Source organism: Saccostrea cucullata, unplaced genomic scaffold (genome assembly GCF_032062105.1).
Source record: "Saccostrea cucullata isolate Sc308-1 unplaced genomic scaffold, CSIRO_AGI_Scuc_v1 ctg2362, whole genome shotgun sequence".
In the NCBI taxonomy this organism is placed as follows: Eukaryota; Metazoa; Mollusca; class Bivalvia; order Ostreida; family Ostreidae; genus Saccostrea; species Saccostrea cuccullata.
This window is the reverse complement of record NW_026938232.1, coordinates 98,388-116,245: the sequence shown is the minus strand read 5'-3', so window position 1 is coordinate 116,245 and position 17,858 is coordinate 98,388. Positions and strand designations below refer to the sequence as shown.

Below are 17,858 nucleotides of genomic sequence, written 5' to 3'. Positions count from 1 at the left end.
CACATTTTATAATGCAGAACTGTTTACTGATATCAAACAAGAAAGACTGTATTGCAAATATAAAACAAGAGGCCCATGGGCCACATCGCTCACCTGAGCACTGCGGCTAGGAAAAAGTAGAATTGGTTAAATATTGAAAAGTTTAAATCCAAAAGTAGTTCCATGACCAATCAGGGCATTGCTATTCTTGAGAAGATTTTTAAAGAATATTCCTATATATTTCTATGTAAATCTTTGGTCGGCCATTGTGGCCCCGCCCTACCCCCTGGGGTCATGATTTGAACAAATTTGAATCTACACTACCTGAGGATGCTTCCATATAATTATGATCAATTATGGCTTTGTTATTCTTGAAAAGAAGATTTTTAAAGAATATTCCTACATATTTCTATGTAAAACTTTGGTCGGCCATTGTGGCCCCGCCCTACCCCTGGGGGTCATGATTTGAACTAATTTGAATCTACACTACCTGAGGATGTTTCCGTATAAGTTTCATCTTTATTGGCAGAGTGGTTCTTAAGAAGCAGATTTTTAAAACATGCCACTAAATTTTCATTAATTCCCAATTATCTCCCCTTGAATGAGGGCGTGGCCCTTCATATGAACAAACTTGAATCTTCTTCACCCAAGGATACATTGTGGCAAGTTTGGTTGAAATTGGCCCAGTGGTTCTTGAGAAGAAGTCGAAAATGTGAAAAGTTTACAGACAGACGGACAGACAGACAGACAGACGGACGCCGGACAAAATGTGATCATAAAAGCTCACTTGAGCCTTCGGCTCAGGTGAGCTAAAAATGAAAAGAAATTACGGGTACTATAATTCTCTAAAAACCACTGCCGCACCTTGTGCTTAATAACATATAGACTTGGGAAATGTTAACGTCGTCTTATCATCATTTTCGTTTACGCGATATTTGAGCAGTTACGGATCGTTGGATACCAGTGACTGTTCCAGGTGTTACACTTGGGGAAATGTTAACGTCGTCTAATCATCATTCTGGTTTCCGCGATATTTGCGCCGTTACGGATGGTTGGATACCACGGTCTGTTCCACGTATCTGGGTTCCACGGTCCATTGAGGAAGGCGTTATGACAACTGTTATACCACCACCCTCCTTTGTTGTAGTCTGCGCAGTTTCCCGCGCTTAAGTCGCCGTCCTGGTCACGTGTACTGAACGCCATACCAGACAGGTCCTTAGTACTGGACCCAGTATTCAACATGCTGTCTCCTGTAATAAAGTATAAATATTACACTATAATAGGGCTTCAATAAGTCGTGTGGCTTTGCCAACATAATCTGCACTCATGTGCTAATTAGGTAACATTGAGACCTACTTAAGCGACGAACATGAAAATGTAAAGTAGCTGAAAAGGATTTATTTTGAAGAGGAACATTTGTGCAGTGACGTAGCATCGAAGCACCCTAGGGAAGGGGGCAGCCAGAAAAAAAAAATTACTTTCCTGAAAAGGTTGCCAAGCAAAGAAAAAGATCAATTGTCCAAACTCGAAAATCCTATTTCGGGGGTAGGGGTTGGGGTTGTAGAGGAAAACCTTTTTTTCAATACCTACTTCTTTTAGTGCCACTTTTTGCTAAAAATGCTACAATTCCCATATTTCTGAATACAGTAGCAAAACGGGGGATGGGGGAGGGCAACCGGCCCTTTAATGAACATTTTCAATAGTGAAGGTTATGTCTGGAAAAAACGGGGGCAGATCCCCATGTTGCTACGTGCCTGTTGTATCCTATAAAGGAATGTGTTGTAGTTTAAAGGAAACAAAGAGTAACTACACCACTCTAAGAAAATGTTTTTTAAAAAATAGAAAAGAAAAAAGTGGCACGAAAAGCACACGTGCTCTAGACCCTTTTTCAAAAATGGTACAAGAAGTCTCTGACGAGACCGTAGCTCTACTGGTCTGTACATAATCCAAGATTCCTTTGACTCGAACCCATTTTTTAAAGTGTGACCTGTACTGGGGAGGGTCAGAGAAGAGGCAGCACTGGAAAGTGGGATTTCAGGGACACCAGCTGATGTCGCAACTTTGCTTACCTTTCTACAACTTTATTTCGCAGGTCTAACTATTGAGCCGCGAGAAATAAGTAAATGGACGATTCTTCTATAACTTAATCATAAAAAAATGTTATCGACATTTAAACGGCCCTGTCGCCGGCAAATGAGGCATTTTACGTGAAAAGCGACCTTATTCAAATGATGCTTCCATTATCGACCCAAGCCCAAATTCATATATTGAGGCAGTAACCATATATTCTGTTTGTAATGCAACTTATTTCTACATCTAACCTCACAAATGAGTCATTTCCTACCCGATATAGACACATCTCTGCAGTTAAAACTAAAACGTCAAAAGCGTAAACAATGATTTACGAGGGGTTATCAAAAAGTTCAAGGACTGGCGCTATAAAAAAAATACTATGTTAGCTGGGTTATAGAAATTTATTGTCGACTTGAATATATACAAAAGTTGAAGTTATTCTGAAAATTTCAACTCTGTACTTTGCAAAGCAATAATTTTATCGTAAAATAAATAATACAAGTTGCGGTAACCCGACGCTGTTGCCGGTTCAGTATTTTGACGTCGTGCAACGTCACCACGTCATGAGTACTCTCCAACTGCGACAAAACACAAACACTCTTCATGGCGATGTATCCAGGAGTGAAACATGGACTGATATTAGTCCTGTTGATAAGATCCAAGTTTCTAATTTACTGCTGACTTCAGCCCTGTGATGAAATTTTCTCCCTCGTAAATCGCCTCTCAGTCTTGAAAAGAGCGCAAGGTGCGAGATCCGGTGAGTACGGTGGGTGGGGCAGAATTTCGGCTCCTAGCTGTAAGTTGATTGTAAGTACAGTCACTACTGATATGTGAGATGGAGCATTGTCATGATGTAGAAGAATGTTTTCCCGATTTATGTAATATTCAGGCCTCTTTTTCCTAAGGGCATTGCCTAAATTCTTTGATAAAACCTAGAAATATAAAATCAGCAGTGCAGTTGCGCGATAATATTTAAAAATGTATTTTTAATGATCAAAATATTCGTTCGTTTTTATAATTGCATAATCAATATTTAAATTAATTGTATTACTTATTACTTTTATTGGGTATGTGTGGATTAAATCAAAGTTTGGCCTACAGTACTTAATATTTCTTTTAATGAAATAATAGTTATATCTAACCTTTGAGTAATATTTTGCATTTACTGATCCCCCTTTAGGCACAACATGACTTAAAATAACTCAACGTGTGTCAAAAAATATTATTATAACATGTGCTTTTCACAAAATTGACAGACTCTGGCCGTTTTGGGAGGGGGTGAATTAGACCCAATCCACTGCATTGACATTTGTTTACTTTCCGGGTCAAAATTGGATATCCAATTGGATTTTGTCTACAGTTATGATTCGGTCCAAAAATTTTGTTGATCATTGCGAAATCGGCACAGAAACTTTTTTGATTCTCCAACTCTTCTGACTTTTTCAAAATCTTTTAAGAGTCTTGGCACCCATCTTGCACACACCCGGGACATTTTCAAATCTTTGTGTGCAATGTTGTAAATGGATCCACACGAGATAAATAGATCTTCACTCAACTGCGTTTATTTATTCCGTCTATCCGAGTTTAAGATTTCCCTTACTCGATGAACGTTATCTTCAGTCGTGACAAGTTTTGGGCATCCGACTCACAAATCGTCTTCACATGAGTCTCTGCCGTCTCGAAATCGTTTATGCGACTTAAAGACAAGTGATCTCGACACATTTTTACTTTCCCCTACCAGATCAAACATCTCCATGGTCTCTTTTGGGATATTTACCAAGTTGAACACAAAACTTGATAACATTCCGTGAAAAACTTTCCCCTCCGGCGTCATTTTTCACTCTCGTACAATTTTGACCAAACTCAATAAAAATGGTTACTGAATTCCACAGAATGCACAAAATGCCGTGAAAATTTAAAATATTACTGCACAGTTGTATAAAGTCAAAGTGTAAAAATTACGGGAAAGTTTGATGTGATATAGTCATTATTTTTCAATTTATTTTTTACACTTTAAGATCAGAAATTGTCACATTTTGAGGTTGCACCGACTAGACAAAACATCGCATATGTTAAAATGTAAATGTTTTAAAAATAATAATTTAAATGTAAAATCTTCATAGTATATAGGGAAAATGTATATTTACTTATACTTCAAATTTCAATGAAGTACCTTGAACAGTATTAATTTTATAGCGCCAGTCTACAAACTTTTTGATAACCCCTCATAAGGTAGGATTATTCTCATATTTTATTTCTTGTATTAAAAAATTGATGAAAACAATATCACAAAGTAATGGTATCAGTGAGATTAAGATTGACCGCTTGATATTCGAGGCAAGGCCAGGTCAATACCTTTGAAACGGTTGGGAGTTATATCCCTTGTGTTATATTGTATAATTAAGAAATAGCTGTAAATAATGTAATTAACAGGTTATTTGATTAAATGACTTTACAACAAAGAATGTTATATAAATAAACATGCACTAAAAATAATTGTTTAGTTAAGGCGAGCAAAGTATGCTCAGAAAAATGTTGCCAGAAAGTCACTGAAATTTATCAACATAAAGATCATATAAGTAAGCAAATGGTCAGTGGCTTCGGGGTCGAACGTTTATAACCAAATTGCTGGTGAACGAAGCTTGGTCAGCGACATTTGTAAGTTAGTAATAATCTCAAGTGTTAAATTAATTAGTGAAGAAGCTATTGATTATATTGACAATAGGTGAACATATATAGCCAGTTGACGGATATAGCATTACCAAGTGACGGGTTTAGCCAAGTGACTAAAAAAAGTTGGCGATTAGATTGTAAAAGCCAATTGGCTGTAGTGTTGCCAAGTGGCTAGAAATACCTTGGGGCGTTTGGTATTGACTTTCTAAAGTATTGCCAAGTGGGTATAGTCAGTCGTCGTATCTATAGCCAAGTGGAGTCGGGTATAGTCAGTATCTATAGCTTAGTGGCAGGAATATCTGTACTGTAAATATATTGTTTAAATTTAGGGGTGGGACAATATACAAATCTTGCGATACGATACTTATCTCGATACATTAGCACGATACGATACGTATCTCGATATTAAGCTAAATTATAAAACTATTCAAAAGGATTAGCATTTTTAAAATTTTTCTTTTTTTTTTTTTGTCTTGACATTAAATCAACAAATTATTCTATATCAGATTATGTGTGCTTTGAAATTAATTTTTGAAGTTCATCAATTTCATTGACTAAAACTTGACAAAAACAACAATACATGTACATATTATTATTACCAAATTACTTTTGAGTAGTTGTTTACAAACAGTTGTGTAGTTCATCAGAGAACACTGACTGAAATTCATTTTAAAAGCATCACATCTACATTATCATTAATTGCTTAAAGTCTGTAGCAAAGCTCTGATTACAAAAAAAGTACGAGATGGACTAACAATCAAAAATATCTAATTGTTCTGGAAACGATACTTTCTGTATATAGCCCGCATTACATACTGAAATTTCCTTGTCCAGGTCTCCGAGGCTGCTTAAAAGTAAAAACTTTTTACCCCTAACCAACAACTTATTAGTTCTAAAGTGTGTTTGCAATAACCAACATCGTCTGTTCGCTTCGTATAAGCCCCCATTTTCCGAAAACAGATACTTTCATTTTCAATTTTGAATAGGTCGTTCCCGTATCGTTTCGTACCGATATTTAATTGCTTGTATCGTAAACCGTATCTAAGAGGAAAATATCGGTATGTATAAAGCCTGGTATATTCGACAGCAGAGTTTTGGCCCACCCCTATTTAAATTACACACTATAGGCAAGTGTCCTTGATGCTATATTTGTATATAAAGCATTTGCTGATTTGTATATTTTGCATTTATTATTGTCCTTATAAGACTTGGCATAACCAAGTAAAACAAATATGGCAGCTCAAAATTAAAAAGGAGAGAAAGAAGAATTTTACCGCGAAGGAAGTAGAGGCCTTGGTAGAGGAGGTGGAGAAACAGAAGGATATACTGTTTGCGCCACATAAGGACGTTAACACCAATCAGAAGAAGAACGAGTGCTGGAAAAACATTTGTTCCTTGTGTGTATACAGCATTTTATAATTTAAACATTTTTGCTTTGTTTAATAATTCAATATATTAATATAAAATCTATCCATTCGTTTTAAATATTTCATTACTGATGCCAATCATACCAATTCGTTTTGCACATAACGAAAGATATTACCACAAAGGGCCTATAAGATGATTAAAAAATTGACATAAATAATTTAACTAAAAATATAATATTTGATATTGGCTTATCGGATGTAATTTTCTTTGAATAATAATGGTATCAGTGGAATTGTAATTAATCGCAATTTTTAGCTTTAAAAGTAAACACAGAGATAATAAATGGTAGGCTAAAAAGAAAAGAAATTATTTTGACAAGCCGAAAAACGGGGGGGGGGGTATCATATTATTTGCAACAAAAAATTGTGGATGGTGGTCCATTTCAAAAATAAACACCTAAATACATTTGTTAATTAAAAGTTTTAGAATACAAGGAATTTAGAATTAAAGAGAGGAAAGGCCAATCCATTCCTGACTACATGTATGAACGTCTGGCTTGAAAATGATATTGAAATGCCAATATTTCTTTAAGAGACTTTCGACAAGGACCATGTCCTAATTGAAAAAATGTTGAATATCAGTGTTAATTAGCATATAATTTATGCTAATGTGGATAATCATAAAATATTCATGTACATGTAATCAAGTCCGTTAGGAACCGAAAAGGCGCGATTTACCAGTTCATACTATTCTGAAGAAAATATGTATGGAAATAAATTGAAATTTCTTATTTGAAATTCATTTTCAATCCACTTTTGTTACTCTAAAATGCGCAGTGTAAACGGTTGACCCGGGGGGAAATTTTCAATATACAGTAAAACACGGTTTAAGCGAATCTTGGGGGGGGGGCTATATTTTTAGAAAGTTTTTGAGTTTCCTCCTTCTCGTTTTTTTCTTGCAAACAATTTTGCAAGAAAAAAATTTTCATGAATTAACATGATAAATACTTAGTAATTTGTGCTAAATGGAAATAAATAACTCGTATTAGGGGAAAAAATCAATGAAGTATTTTACTAAAGGTTATCAATAATATTTATATTGAATTTTAGAAGTTTCTTTTTCTCTGACCTAAAACTCGTATATCTGTTGTTGACCCCCAATTAGAATAAACAGCATCCCCCCCCAGGAGAGGTAAAAAAAAAATATCACCCCAAGAAGTGGGTCGGGATTTTGAATTGACAGAATCAACACCATGTAAATTGGGAATAACTGTCAGATTTTCTGATTTCATGATGATGATCAATCGATTCATTGGCTTGCGTGATAATTTTATGCCTTCGGCGTATATGCAAATTAACACGCAAACCAATTAATCGATTGATCACATCATAAAATAGAAAAATAAGACAGTTATTCTTCAAATACAACCACTTATTCTGAAAGTAAATAAAATTTTTATGAGAGAGAGAGAGAGAGACAGAGAGAAATACAGAGAGAAATATCGAAAATGTAAACATATGAATTGAATTATTTCTTTTAGATACTAAATTTGGCACTTCCAGATACTGTCATCAAACAGAACTTATTCAAAACTCTCAAGAATTCACTTGCGTCAGGCACGTAGCAACAGGGAGGGGGGGGGGCATTTTTTCCCAACATTACTTATACTGTAGTAAATTTTCATTGAAAGGCTGGTTCCCCCCCCTACTTTTTATAGAATAAGAAAAATGTAATATTTTAAGTCAAAAAATTGGTACTGCAATGCATTGAAAAAAGTTGGCTTCACCCCCCACCCCCAACCCTGCACGAAATAGGATTTTCAACTTAGGGCAACTTTCCCTTTTTTTTGCTTACACAAGTAAACTTTTCTGGTAAGGAAAAAAAATTCTCTGGCTGCCCCCCCCCCTCCCCACTTTCAAAAACGATGCTACCTGGATGTGCGCAATACTAGTAGTGTTATGTAAGTGTGATGCTTCTTTCCAAACTTTGCCGAATAGTTTTTCATAAAGTTTTTTTTTTTACACGTTTAACATATTTACTACATATCACAATCAGCTATGGCCTGGACGTTGATGGAATGATATCCCTTTCTGCACACGTACAAATGTTCATCTGTTGTAGGTGCCGTGATGGGTATGTGAGTCCCGTCGATGGCGCCAAGGACATTAGGGAAACCAGCAATTGCATGAAAACCAACCTTCGTCCTTGTTGTCTCGGCATCACCAGTCGGAAACTTGATGTTGGTCATTGTCCGACACAAGATATTGATAACATCGTCTATAGACCTAATCAAAATTTTATGTTGTATAAATTTATCATAAGGGCATTTTAAAGTTTACCCTCTCTCTACCGACGGATGAAAAAATGAACCAAATTAGTTTTTTTTTAAATCTTCAAGCCTTTTCAGGAAACGATTCTTTTGTTTCATTACAATTTTCTTCTCATCCCTTCAACAGCTGTATTTCAATTTTCTTTTCTTTTTTGCCTTTATAGGTCTTTCTCTTCCAATTTTTTTTACCAAGAGTTGGGAGAGGACAATTTAACATTTTTTGAAAAAGGCCTATTGAAATTTGGATAAAACTTGCATAAAAATACCTGCAAACAGATGCCTTGGATATTCCCAGAGTGTCTCCAATCACTCTCTGCTGGGAGCCAGAAGCAAGGAATCTCAAAGTCGCAAACACTTGCAAAGAGGCTGGAAGACTCGCAGATCTTTTTGTTGGTCTCTCTAGACGATCTTGAACTATGTCAATGATACTAATGATGGTCATTCTGTCCAACCGGTAACGATGGATAATATCGATGTCGTCATATGCATCAAGTGGATTCTGTCTGTCCCGGAACACGCGTTGTCTGCGTAAATTTCGACGCACCTGTTCGTCTGTGACTCTCATGAACGCTGCCATCTTTGGAAATTAACGTTAGGACGTAATTTTACGTCACCTCCAAGGTGACGTAGAGTTACGTCGTAACGTACGATGCAACGTGAGTTAAGACGCTTTCGTGAAACGCCGAAATTTAGCTAACTTACGTACACAACACGATGCTTTTGTGAAACGATACCCTGGTACACACAGTGCGTATGCAGGTGTAGGAGTTTGCAGATGAAATAATAATCAGTCTAAATGTTAGAGTACACACTTTCTAATCACTTGCTGAATTAAAAAAAAAAGAAGAAATGTATAGAATGTTTGACAGTATATGCTTATTTACTTTTTAAATGTAATGACTTTCAGCGGAGTCGCCATAAAAATTTAGAGTTAACGTTCTTTAACAGCGCCGCCCCGTGGTGAAAATTTTATCTACAGTATGCTCCAAGGCGTTTGAGTGGGGGGTCAAACGACTTGCGTGACCTAGGCTAGTATCGTAAACCATATCTAAGAGGAAAATATCGGTATGTATCGGTATATCGTCCCACCCCTATTTAAATTACACACTATAGGCAAGTGTCCTCTATATTTGTATATAAAGCATTTGCTGATTTGTATATTTTGCATTTACTATTGTCCTTATAAGACTTGGCATAACCAAGTACGAGCTCAAGTAGATCGCTCGGGTCCTGCACGTTACACCTTTTCCATGGATATTACGAATGAAAAAGTACTGATGCCAATCATACCAATTCGTTTTGCATAGAAAGATATTACCACAAAGGGCCTATAAGATGATTAAAAAATTGACATAAATAATTTAACTACAATAGATATTGGCTTATCCGAATTTTCTCCATGTTTCCGAATTTTTAGCTTTACTCACTGGTCAGAGACCAGAACAGCTTATGCGATAGTAATGCGTCCGTCCGTCTGTCTGTCTGTAAACAAAGTTTCAAAATGCTACTCCAACAGTTTTGGTCTGATCTTAACATAATTTATCACACGAGTAGACTATTCTAAGATACATAATTCTGTGCGTCGGTTTTTTCCTACGATATACGGTGTTGCACTGGTTACTCAAAATAAAAATTTCTGTGAAATGCTTTCAAAATGCTATTCCTCCTACAGTTTTCGTCTGATTTAAATATAACTTGGCACAGAAGTAAACTATACTAAGATACATAATTCTGTGCATCGGTTTTTGATTTCGATGAACGGTGTTGCCATGGTTACTAAATAAAAGAAATTTTATAAAATGTTTTCAAAATGCTTCTCCTCCTACAGATTTAGTCTGAATTCAATATAACTTGGCACACAAGTAGACTAAACTAAGACAAGTAATTCTGTGCAATTTTTTGATTTCGATAAACTGGAAATCCACATCCAAGGAAGGCCGCAGGCCGTGGTTACTAAAAAGAGAGAAATTTCTGTGAAATGCTTAAAAATTCTACTCCTTCTATACCTATCGTCTGATTTCAATATAACTTAGCAAACAAGTAGACTATAGGAAGATACATAATTCTCTTTATCTGTTCTTGGTTTCGATGAAAAGTGTTGCTGACAATAGAAATTTCTGTGAAATGCTTTCAAAATGCCACTCCTCCTTCAGTTTTGGTCTGATTTCAATACAACTTGGCACATATGTAGACTACACTAAGGTACATAATTCTATATATCGGTTTTTGATTTCGATGAACGGTGTTGCTACGTCTCCTACAGTTTTGGTCTGATTTCAATATGACTTGGCACAGAAGTAGACTACTCTATGAAACACAATTCTGCATATCGGTTTTTTGACTTCGATGCACATTATTGCCTTGATTACTAAAGAAATTTCTGTTAAATATTCTCAAAATGCTACTCCAAATACAGTTTTAGTCTGATTATTAGGACCCCGCAAGGATTTGCGGGTGCCCTATAATATTTACATCCACTGAATATTTTCTTCTTTATTTCTTAAGAAAACCCATTGCGTTCATCACTGCATGAACTACATTAGGCATATCACCTGTACAGATTTCTTGATCAGTGGCCGTTCCATCAATGAAACGTACAAAGACGTTCGCATCATTAACACAATAATTAATATTTTTAATCCTACTTAAAATGACAATTTAAACAGATATAAATATAAACAATAAAATGTCTTTCTTTGTTATTACTGGAATGAACGGTCGCAGCTATTGCAGAAAAAAATTACATAACCCGCGTAAGCGGGTTATGTATTTTTTCTGCAACAGCTGCTTCCGTTCATTCCAGTAATAACAAACAAAGAAAGCATTTTATTGTTTAAGTAATCACTCTGTCTGTCCGTCTGTCTGTCTGTCTGTCCGTCATTCTTCCGTCCACAAATTTTCTTTTTTTTTCTAATAACTTTTTTTTTATGGTTGCCCAATCAAGTTCAAATTTGGTATGGTAGTTTAGTAGGCAGAATTACATATTTTGATGCTAAGTTTGGTTCTCTATGTCTTCTGGTTCGGAGCTGGGGTGGTGGGGTAGATTCCTTAACTATGCATAAGAATGAATGGGCAAAGAGAGATAACTGCTGAGAATGTTATCGTTGTACACTGGGAAGGCTGGGCAATTTGTCCTTTGGGATAAATTAACTTTCCAGAAAATCCTAAGCATTATCTTTATCTGTCACATTGAGATTAATAACTGTACACCTCTGTCTGAAAATGAACTTTGTTTTGAAGTTAAGGTCAACTTTGAATTATTTGTACATTCTCTAAAATATGGATTTAAGATAATGTTCATACTTTATTTTGGTTAAAATACTGTACACATTGATTTTTGATAATTTGAATGAATTCGAAATTCAAGATATATATTAAGATATCATTTTTATTATTACTGTTTTATTTTTTTTAATTATTTTTTTTTCTTTTTGGTTTGCTGCCTTCATGCTGTTAATTTTAACAGGTAATCAGATAATAACCCTGTTCTGTCAGAGCTAAAAAAATTTCTTATTTTAAATTTTGAAGAAAAGGATGAGAGAGCAGTATAATTAATCCCTTTGGATTAATTATCTAACCTGTTGCAGAAAATTTTATTTTATCTGTCACATGAGGATTAATGCACACCTTTGCCTGTAACTGATGTTTGTTTTGAAGTTAAGGTCAACCCTGGGTGACATTTGCATTCACTGAAGGCATGCATTTTATATAACACCTGCTTATTTTTTTAAATACACATTTAATTTAGTTTTTCCTGTTTTATGTAAATACAAGGTTACTATTTACATGTTTTTATGACATTCAGGAATTATCTTGAAAATTTAAAAATAATCTTCATAGATTTTTTTTTTAAATGTAATCAAGTAAAACTCTCATTCAATGAACTGCACCCTTATATTTCTACCCCTCAGCGGGGCCCTTGCTGACTAGTCAGTTTTCTAGTAATATAATGTGGCATACAAGTAGACTACACTAAGAACATAAAGAGACTAAATCAAGGATCATTATTCTATTTATTGCTGTTGTAAAATTCAATTCCCAACTCCTTAAGTAATTTTCTCTTCTTTTGTTATAAGTACAAACAAGTTGAGCTTCAGTCCCGACAGAGACTTCTGGTTTTTCAAATTCAATATGTGATGGCTACTTCAGAAATTATCCAAGAGTTAGCATGCATTATTGAACGATTGAGTGCTATCGATTTTTTTAAAAATTAAATCAGTCTATATGCACAATGTTGTATAGACTGAGCGCATAATCGACATTGAATGACATAACTTGATGCAAATTTGCGATTCGCTATTGATATAAACATCTAAATTGAAGAGTTATTGCTGAAAATCAACTCAACCGAGAAACTCGACCATCAACATCTTTGTCTAAAGTATCCGAAATCGATTCTTAATTTCAGACTTAATTAAAAACCACTGTATGAAATTAGTTCGGTATGCTTTTTTAACAAAAGTTATCTGAATTTTACTTATTCATAATTAGGAAAGAATGTCGATTCAAAAGATACGGCTTTTAACAATTATAATGAATGTTCCTCCGATTTATCAAAGGTTGGTTTTACAAGTGAGGTGGTTTGACCTTCAGCATGTTACTGAGTCAAATCAAATAGTTTAGGTGAAGAACAAAATCCGTAACCCTATACTTTTGTCAAGGTGATTCCATCCTACCAATTTCATGGGTTCATATAGAAAAACTGCATTTTTATCACTCAATATAGTCTTCATTAATAATAGAAAAAAATGTATAGATTATCATGTGTTTTAAAAAGTATGATAATATCAAATAAAATTGCATTGGCTTTGGAAGCAAATCGAAAGTTGGAGAGTAAGTGAAAGAGAAAAAAATACCGAGGGGGGAGGGGGTGCTAAACCTAAGCTCAAATGTTTATTGTCTATAATATATGTATCTTTAGAAAAAAGCATCCCCCGGTTCCGAGGCCTATGAACTGTGTGTCACCAATACATGTATATCGTTTTTATTAAGGACTTTTATTAACGTTAAGCAATAAAAACTGGTTAAATTGCATAATTCTGAAAGTAAAGTTCCAAAGTAATTGCCATTTTACAAAATACTAGAACTGTGAATATCACTATCAGGGAAAGATTTACAATATATGTACAATATCAAAAGTGCCAGAATGAATGATGAGTTACTGCCCTTGGCAAATTTTTTTTAAAATTGAATTATTAATTTTAAAAAAAAATCAGTTTTCTAATTCTTTCAATTATTTGCATTACATCTATTCAAAAGCATTCATCCAAAAGATAGGTGTGAATTTATATTCATTACAATTTTTGCAAAACACGTATGACATCACAGGAGGGTGGAAATTCCTTAATTTATTTCTCTGTTTATTATTGTAATGATGCTGTTTTGTCTCTAGCTTTTGATTTCTTGTTTGCCTGTTACTCGGCCTATGTTTCTGTTATTTCTGTTCGTCTGTGCCACTCTGTCCTTCTGTTAATATTTCAAGAAAATATACGACTTCTGCAATTAATTTTGAGTCATTTTTACTCGACTTTATACCTGAAATTTTTTGTAAGTTAAAAAATAAAAAAATAAAATACTTTTCAATTATGCATCATTAATTTGCTCATATAGACAAATATTTTAGCATCATTTAGAAAGATTGAAACATTTTATAAATTAACTTTAGTATACGTCTGTATCAGGAACCTTGAGCCCGATCTCATGTGTACAAACGGTCAAATTTCAAGGTTCGAAATGATAACATATCATTGAATGATCTGTTATTGATTATTATGTTTCTCGATTTTTTTCTGCGCCCGAATCGAAAGATCCGAGGCGTATATTGTTTTTATACCATTTGTTTGTCTGTCTATCTGTTTGTCTGCAAACTTTAACCTTCGCCATAACTTTTGAACCATGAATGAAAGAGACTTCATATTTGGTATGCATACTCCACTAATACAGCTCTTTCAAATGACATCAAGGTCAATGACCTTGTGACCTTGACTGTGACGTATATGCTAAAAATAATTTTTTTCCTTCAAACTTTAACCTTAACCATTACTTTTGAACCATAAAAGATAGAGACTTCATATTTAGTATGCATACACCACTAATTAAGCTCTTTTAAATGACACCATGGGCATTGACCTTGTCTGTGACCTATATGCTAGATATAGCTTTTTTGTCGCCAAACTTTAACCTTCGCCATAACTTTTGAACGAAGAAAGATAGATGACTTTTGAACGAAGAAAGATAGAGACTTGATATTGGGCATGTATACTCCACTTAATATTTGGCATGTATACTCCACAAATTAAGCCCTTTCACATGACATCAAGGTCAATGACCTTATGACCTAGACTGTGTCCCATATGCTGGATAGCTTTTTTGAATCTTTACCATAACTTTTGAACCATGAGAGATATCATATTTGGTATGCATACTTCACTAATCAAGTTCTTTCAAATGACACCAAGATCAATGACCTTCTGACCTTGACTGTTACCTATATGCTAAAAGTATGTTTTTTAAACTTTGTTGCCGCCGGGCGCATAGTGCTTCACAAACACATCTCTTTTTTTTTTATTTTTGGAGGTGAAGGTTTAACAACATTCAACCACAAAAAGGTATTTTCTTTATCCATACATACCTAGAGTTCCTGTTGCTGCTCCCCCGAGGAACAAACGAAACTTATCTGTCTCGTCGGACACAGAGAAGTTTTGATACATTTCATACATCGTTGTACCATTTTGAAGCGTGATAGACAAATATAAGGAGGAGTGATTGCCTTTTGTTAGTTGATGGATGGCCTCATTCCCTGGAAAGTCATTAGGTGTACACAATAAAAAAAGTTAAGATAACAAACAGCGATCTGACTTGAAAATTTTATAAGCAATAGAAATCTATAAACGGGGCATAAAACACAGGTCCCTTAAAATTCAGAAATAGGATAAGCTGCCTAGATGTTTTAAGCATCCCGTATTCCGGTCATACATGCATATAAAGAATTACATTTTGCATTTACCTGTATATATACAAGTTAAAATAATATATCACATACCGATCCAGTGAGATTCTTGTACTGTTCCAAACCCAATCTTATAAGCAGCCCAATCTTGATTAAAACTAACTGCTCCGTTTGTTCGCCTTTGGATCACCTAAAAATGGCAATGTTCAGAAGCATCTAAGAAAGCACCTTATAAACATTTTTTTGTAAATTAAAGAAGTTGAATAATTTTTTAGCTGACTGCAGAGAAAATGTAAAAAAAAAATGGAATGCATTTTCATTCAAATCTAAACACTTTTAAAACAAAAAAAAAATACATGACTATGCTTCCATATAAATATGACTATTCATAGCTGTAATGATCTTAAGAAGATGATTTTTTCCTGACATTGTTAAACTTTGATCGTACAATGTGGCCCCGCTTTATCCCGGGGGATCATGATTTGAATAGACTTTTATCTACACTATATGAGGATGCTACCATATTAAAAGCATGCTTCCAAATTTTCACTTTTTTTAATTACAGGTATCTCCTTTAGAAAGATGGCGTGACACTTCACTTGAACAAACTTGATCCTCTTTAACCAAAGATGCTTTATGGAGAGTTTTGTTGAAATTTACCCAGTTTTTCCGAATAAGAAGTTGAAATTGTGAAAAAATTTACAGCTAGACAGACGAACGCTGGACAAAATGTGATCAGAAAAACTCACTTGAGCGTACAGCTCAGGTATGCTAAAAACTGTAGTTAATTAATTCAAAATATCCTTACAGTCCAACCTCCATCAGCAGTTTCCATATCGCAGTAAACTTCCAGGGACACATTATTATTATAGGGATGAATTAAGTAGGAACCGGATATTGTATGTCCTCTTTCACACAGCTCTTTACAGTCCATTGCCAAACTATCATCTATAAATACAACATTTTCTGTGACTCCATTTTTGAGAAATTTACCCTGAGCTCTTATTTATTTAAATGTACTTGAATCTGATAAATCATTATTCAAACGACATTGTGGTCTTCATTAGCAAAGTCATATCTTCTATAAAATTTGCAAATAAATCCTGAAATTCTTCATCATCGAAAAGTTCTCCCATTTAAAACATACCTTTTGATTGTCCACCTGTAAAGGCAGCGGCAAGGAAGTACCTCCAATTCGCCTCGACTACAGCGATAATGGAACTTTCAGAACACGTGTCATGAAGACGGCATTTCTTGGTCCGAGAGTTAAATCCGAAACAGCCACAACTTTGACCACAGATCGCTGAGCAAACACCCAGAGACGCCGCATCATATTCTCCTATAAGAGAAGTAGTAAATACTTTGTCGTCCAAGTCTGGGTATAAAGTAAAGTTGTTAGTCGCAATCATTTGTGCTGATACACGGGCACAATATAACAAATACAAACTTAAAATCACTTTACTCATGATGACTGCTTTTATTTTTTAACCGTACATCCTTGGCTTTTTAAGTACGAAATATGTTCATCTTATATCATTGTTTCCTAAAACTAGATAGTTTCGGACACTTGTTTGGCGCAAATATCAAAACAAGTGCAAACATCAACTTTACAGCCCACTTTAAATGTAACAAATGATGGTTTAAATTGTTTATTAACAATCAATATTAAAAATTGTCAAGAATTTAAACGATCGCTATTACGAAGGGATTACGTTCCGACAGTAATAAATTATCTCTCCTTTTATCGAGTATAAAAATAGCGATTCACTTTCACATCATGATTTTTATCTACATGATCACCGTCCCAAATCAAATTATCTATTACATGCTAAAGATATGGCCCATTTAATCATTGGATTTGTATCCTATTCATAAACGCGTATTCAATTTTCATCAGGATTATTTATTTGAAATTCGTGGTTTGGAAAAAGTAGAACATCCAGTAAATTCTCAAAATATTATCAGAACACATGTTGTCCTTCATTATACTGAATTCCCCGATAGTTACGATAAACTATTTTTATAAAAAAAAATTCTCACAAAAGATAATCTGTTAGCTTATTAACTTTACGTTTCCCTTTTACAACGAAGAAACTCCTTTCAAATAAATAAGGGAAGGGGGGGGAGGTAAAAACAGGAAAAGCATGAATGATGCATTTACATGTACATCATAGATTCATTTATTGAACTAGTTTATTCTGTTTGATCTATTTAAAGGAATCTTAAAGAAAAAAGTAAGAAGAAATGCGACTGTATACATACCAAACATTTTCCTTTATAGGTCACCTGAGTAAACTCAGGTGACCTATTGCTATCCTTTTCGTCCGTCGTCGTGGTTATGCGTCGTGCGTTAACATTTGAACTTTTTCAGCTTCTCCTCTGCAACCACTGAACCAATTTCAACCAAATTAGGCATAAAGCATCTATGGGTGAAGGGGAACAAAAATTGTGAATTTCATGATCCCTGCCCCCCTGTGGCCTGAGAGG

General features: G+C 34.7%; 2 protein-coding genes across 2 annotated transcripts; both read right to left on the bottom strand.

Moving 5' to 3' along the window:
* Positions 1-131: 131 nt before the first annotated feature.
* On the bottom strand, positions 132-16,990 carry LOC134249668 (ficolin-1-like). The gene is made up of 5 exons (XM_062731999.1): positions 16,519-16,990; positions 16,180-16,319; positions 15,465-15,561; positions 15,054-15,221; positions 132-1,229 (listed from the first exon to the last, which is right to left on the bottom strand). Exons 1-5 carry the CDS (start codon positions 16,835-16,837, stop codon positions 976-978), a joined length of 978 nt encoding a protein of 325 aa, XP_062587983.1. The 5' UTR covers positions 16,838-16,990; the 3' UTR covers positions 132-975.
* On the bottom strand, positions 8,132-8,999 carry LOC134249670 (putative nuclease HARBI1). The gene is made up of 2 exons (XM_062732000.1): positions 8,689-8,999; positions 8,132-8,378 (listed from the first exon to the last, which is right to left on the bottom strand). The coding sequence occupies exons 1-2, from the start codon at positions 8,997-8,999 to the stop codon at positions 8,132-8,134; spliced, it is 558 nt and encodes a 185-aa protein (XP_062587984.1).
* Positions 16,991-17,858: the final 868 nt, after the last annotated feature.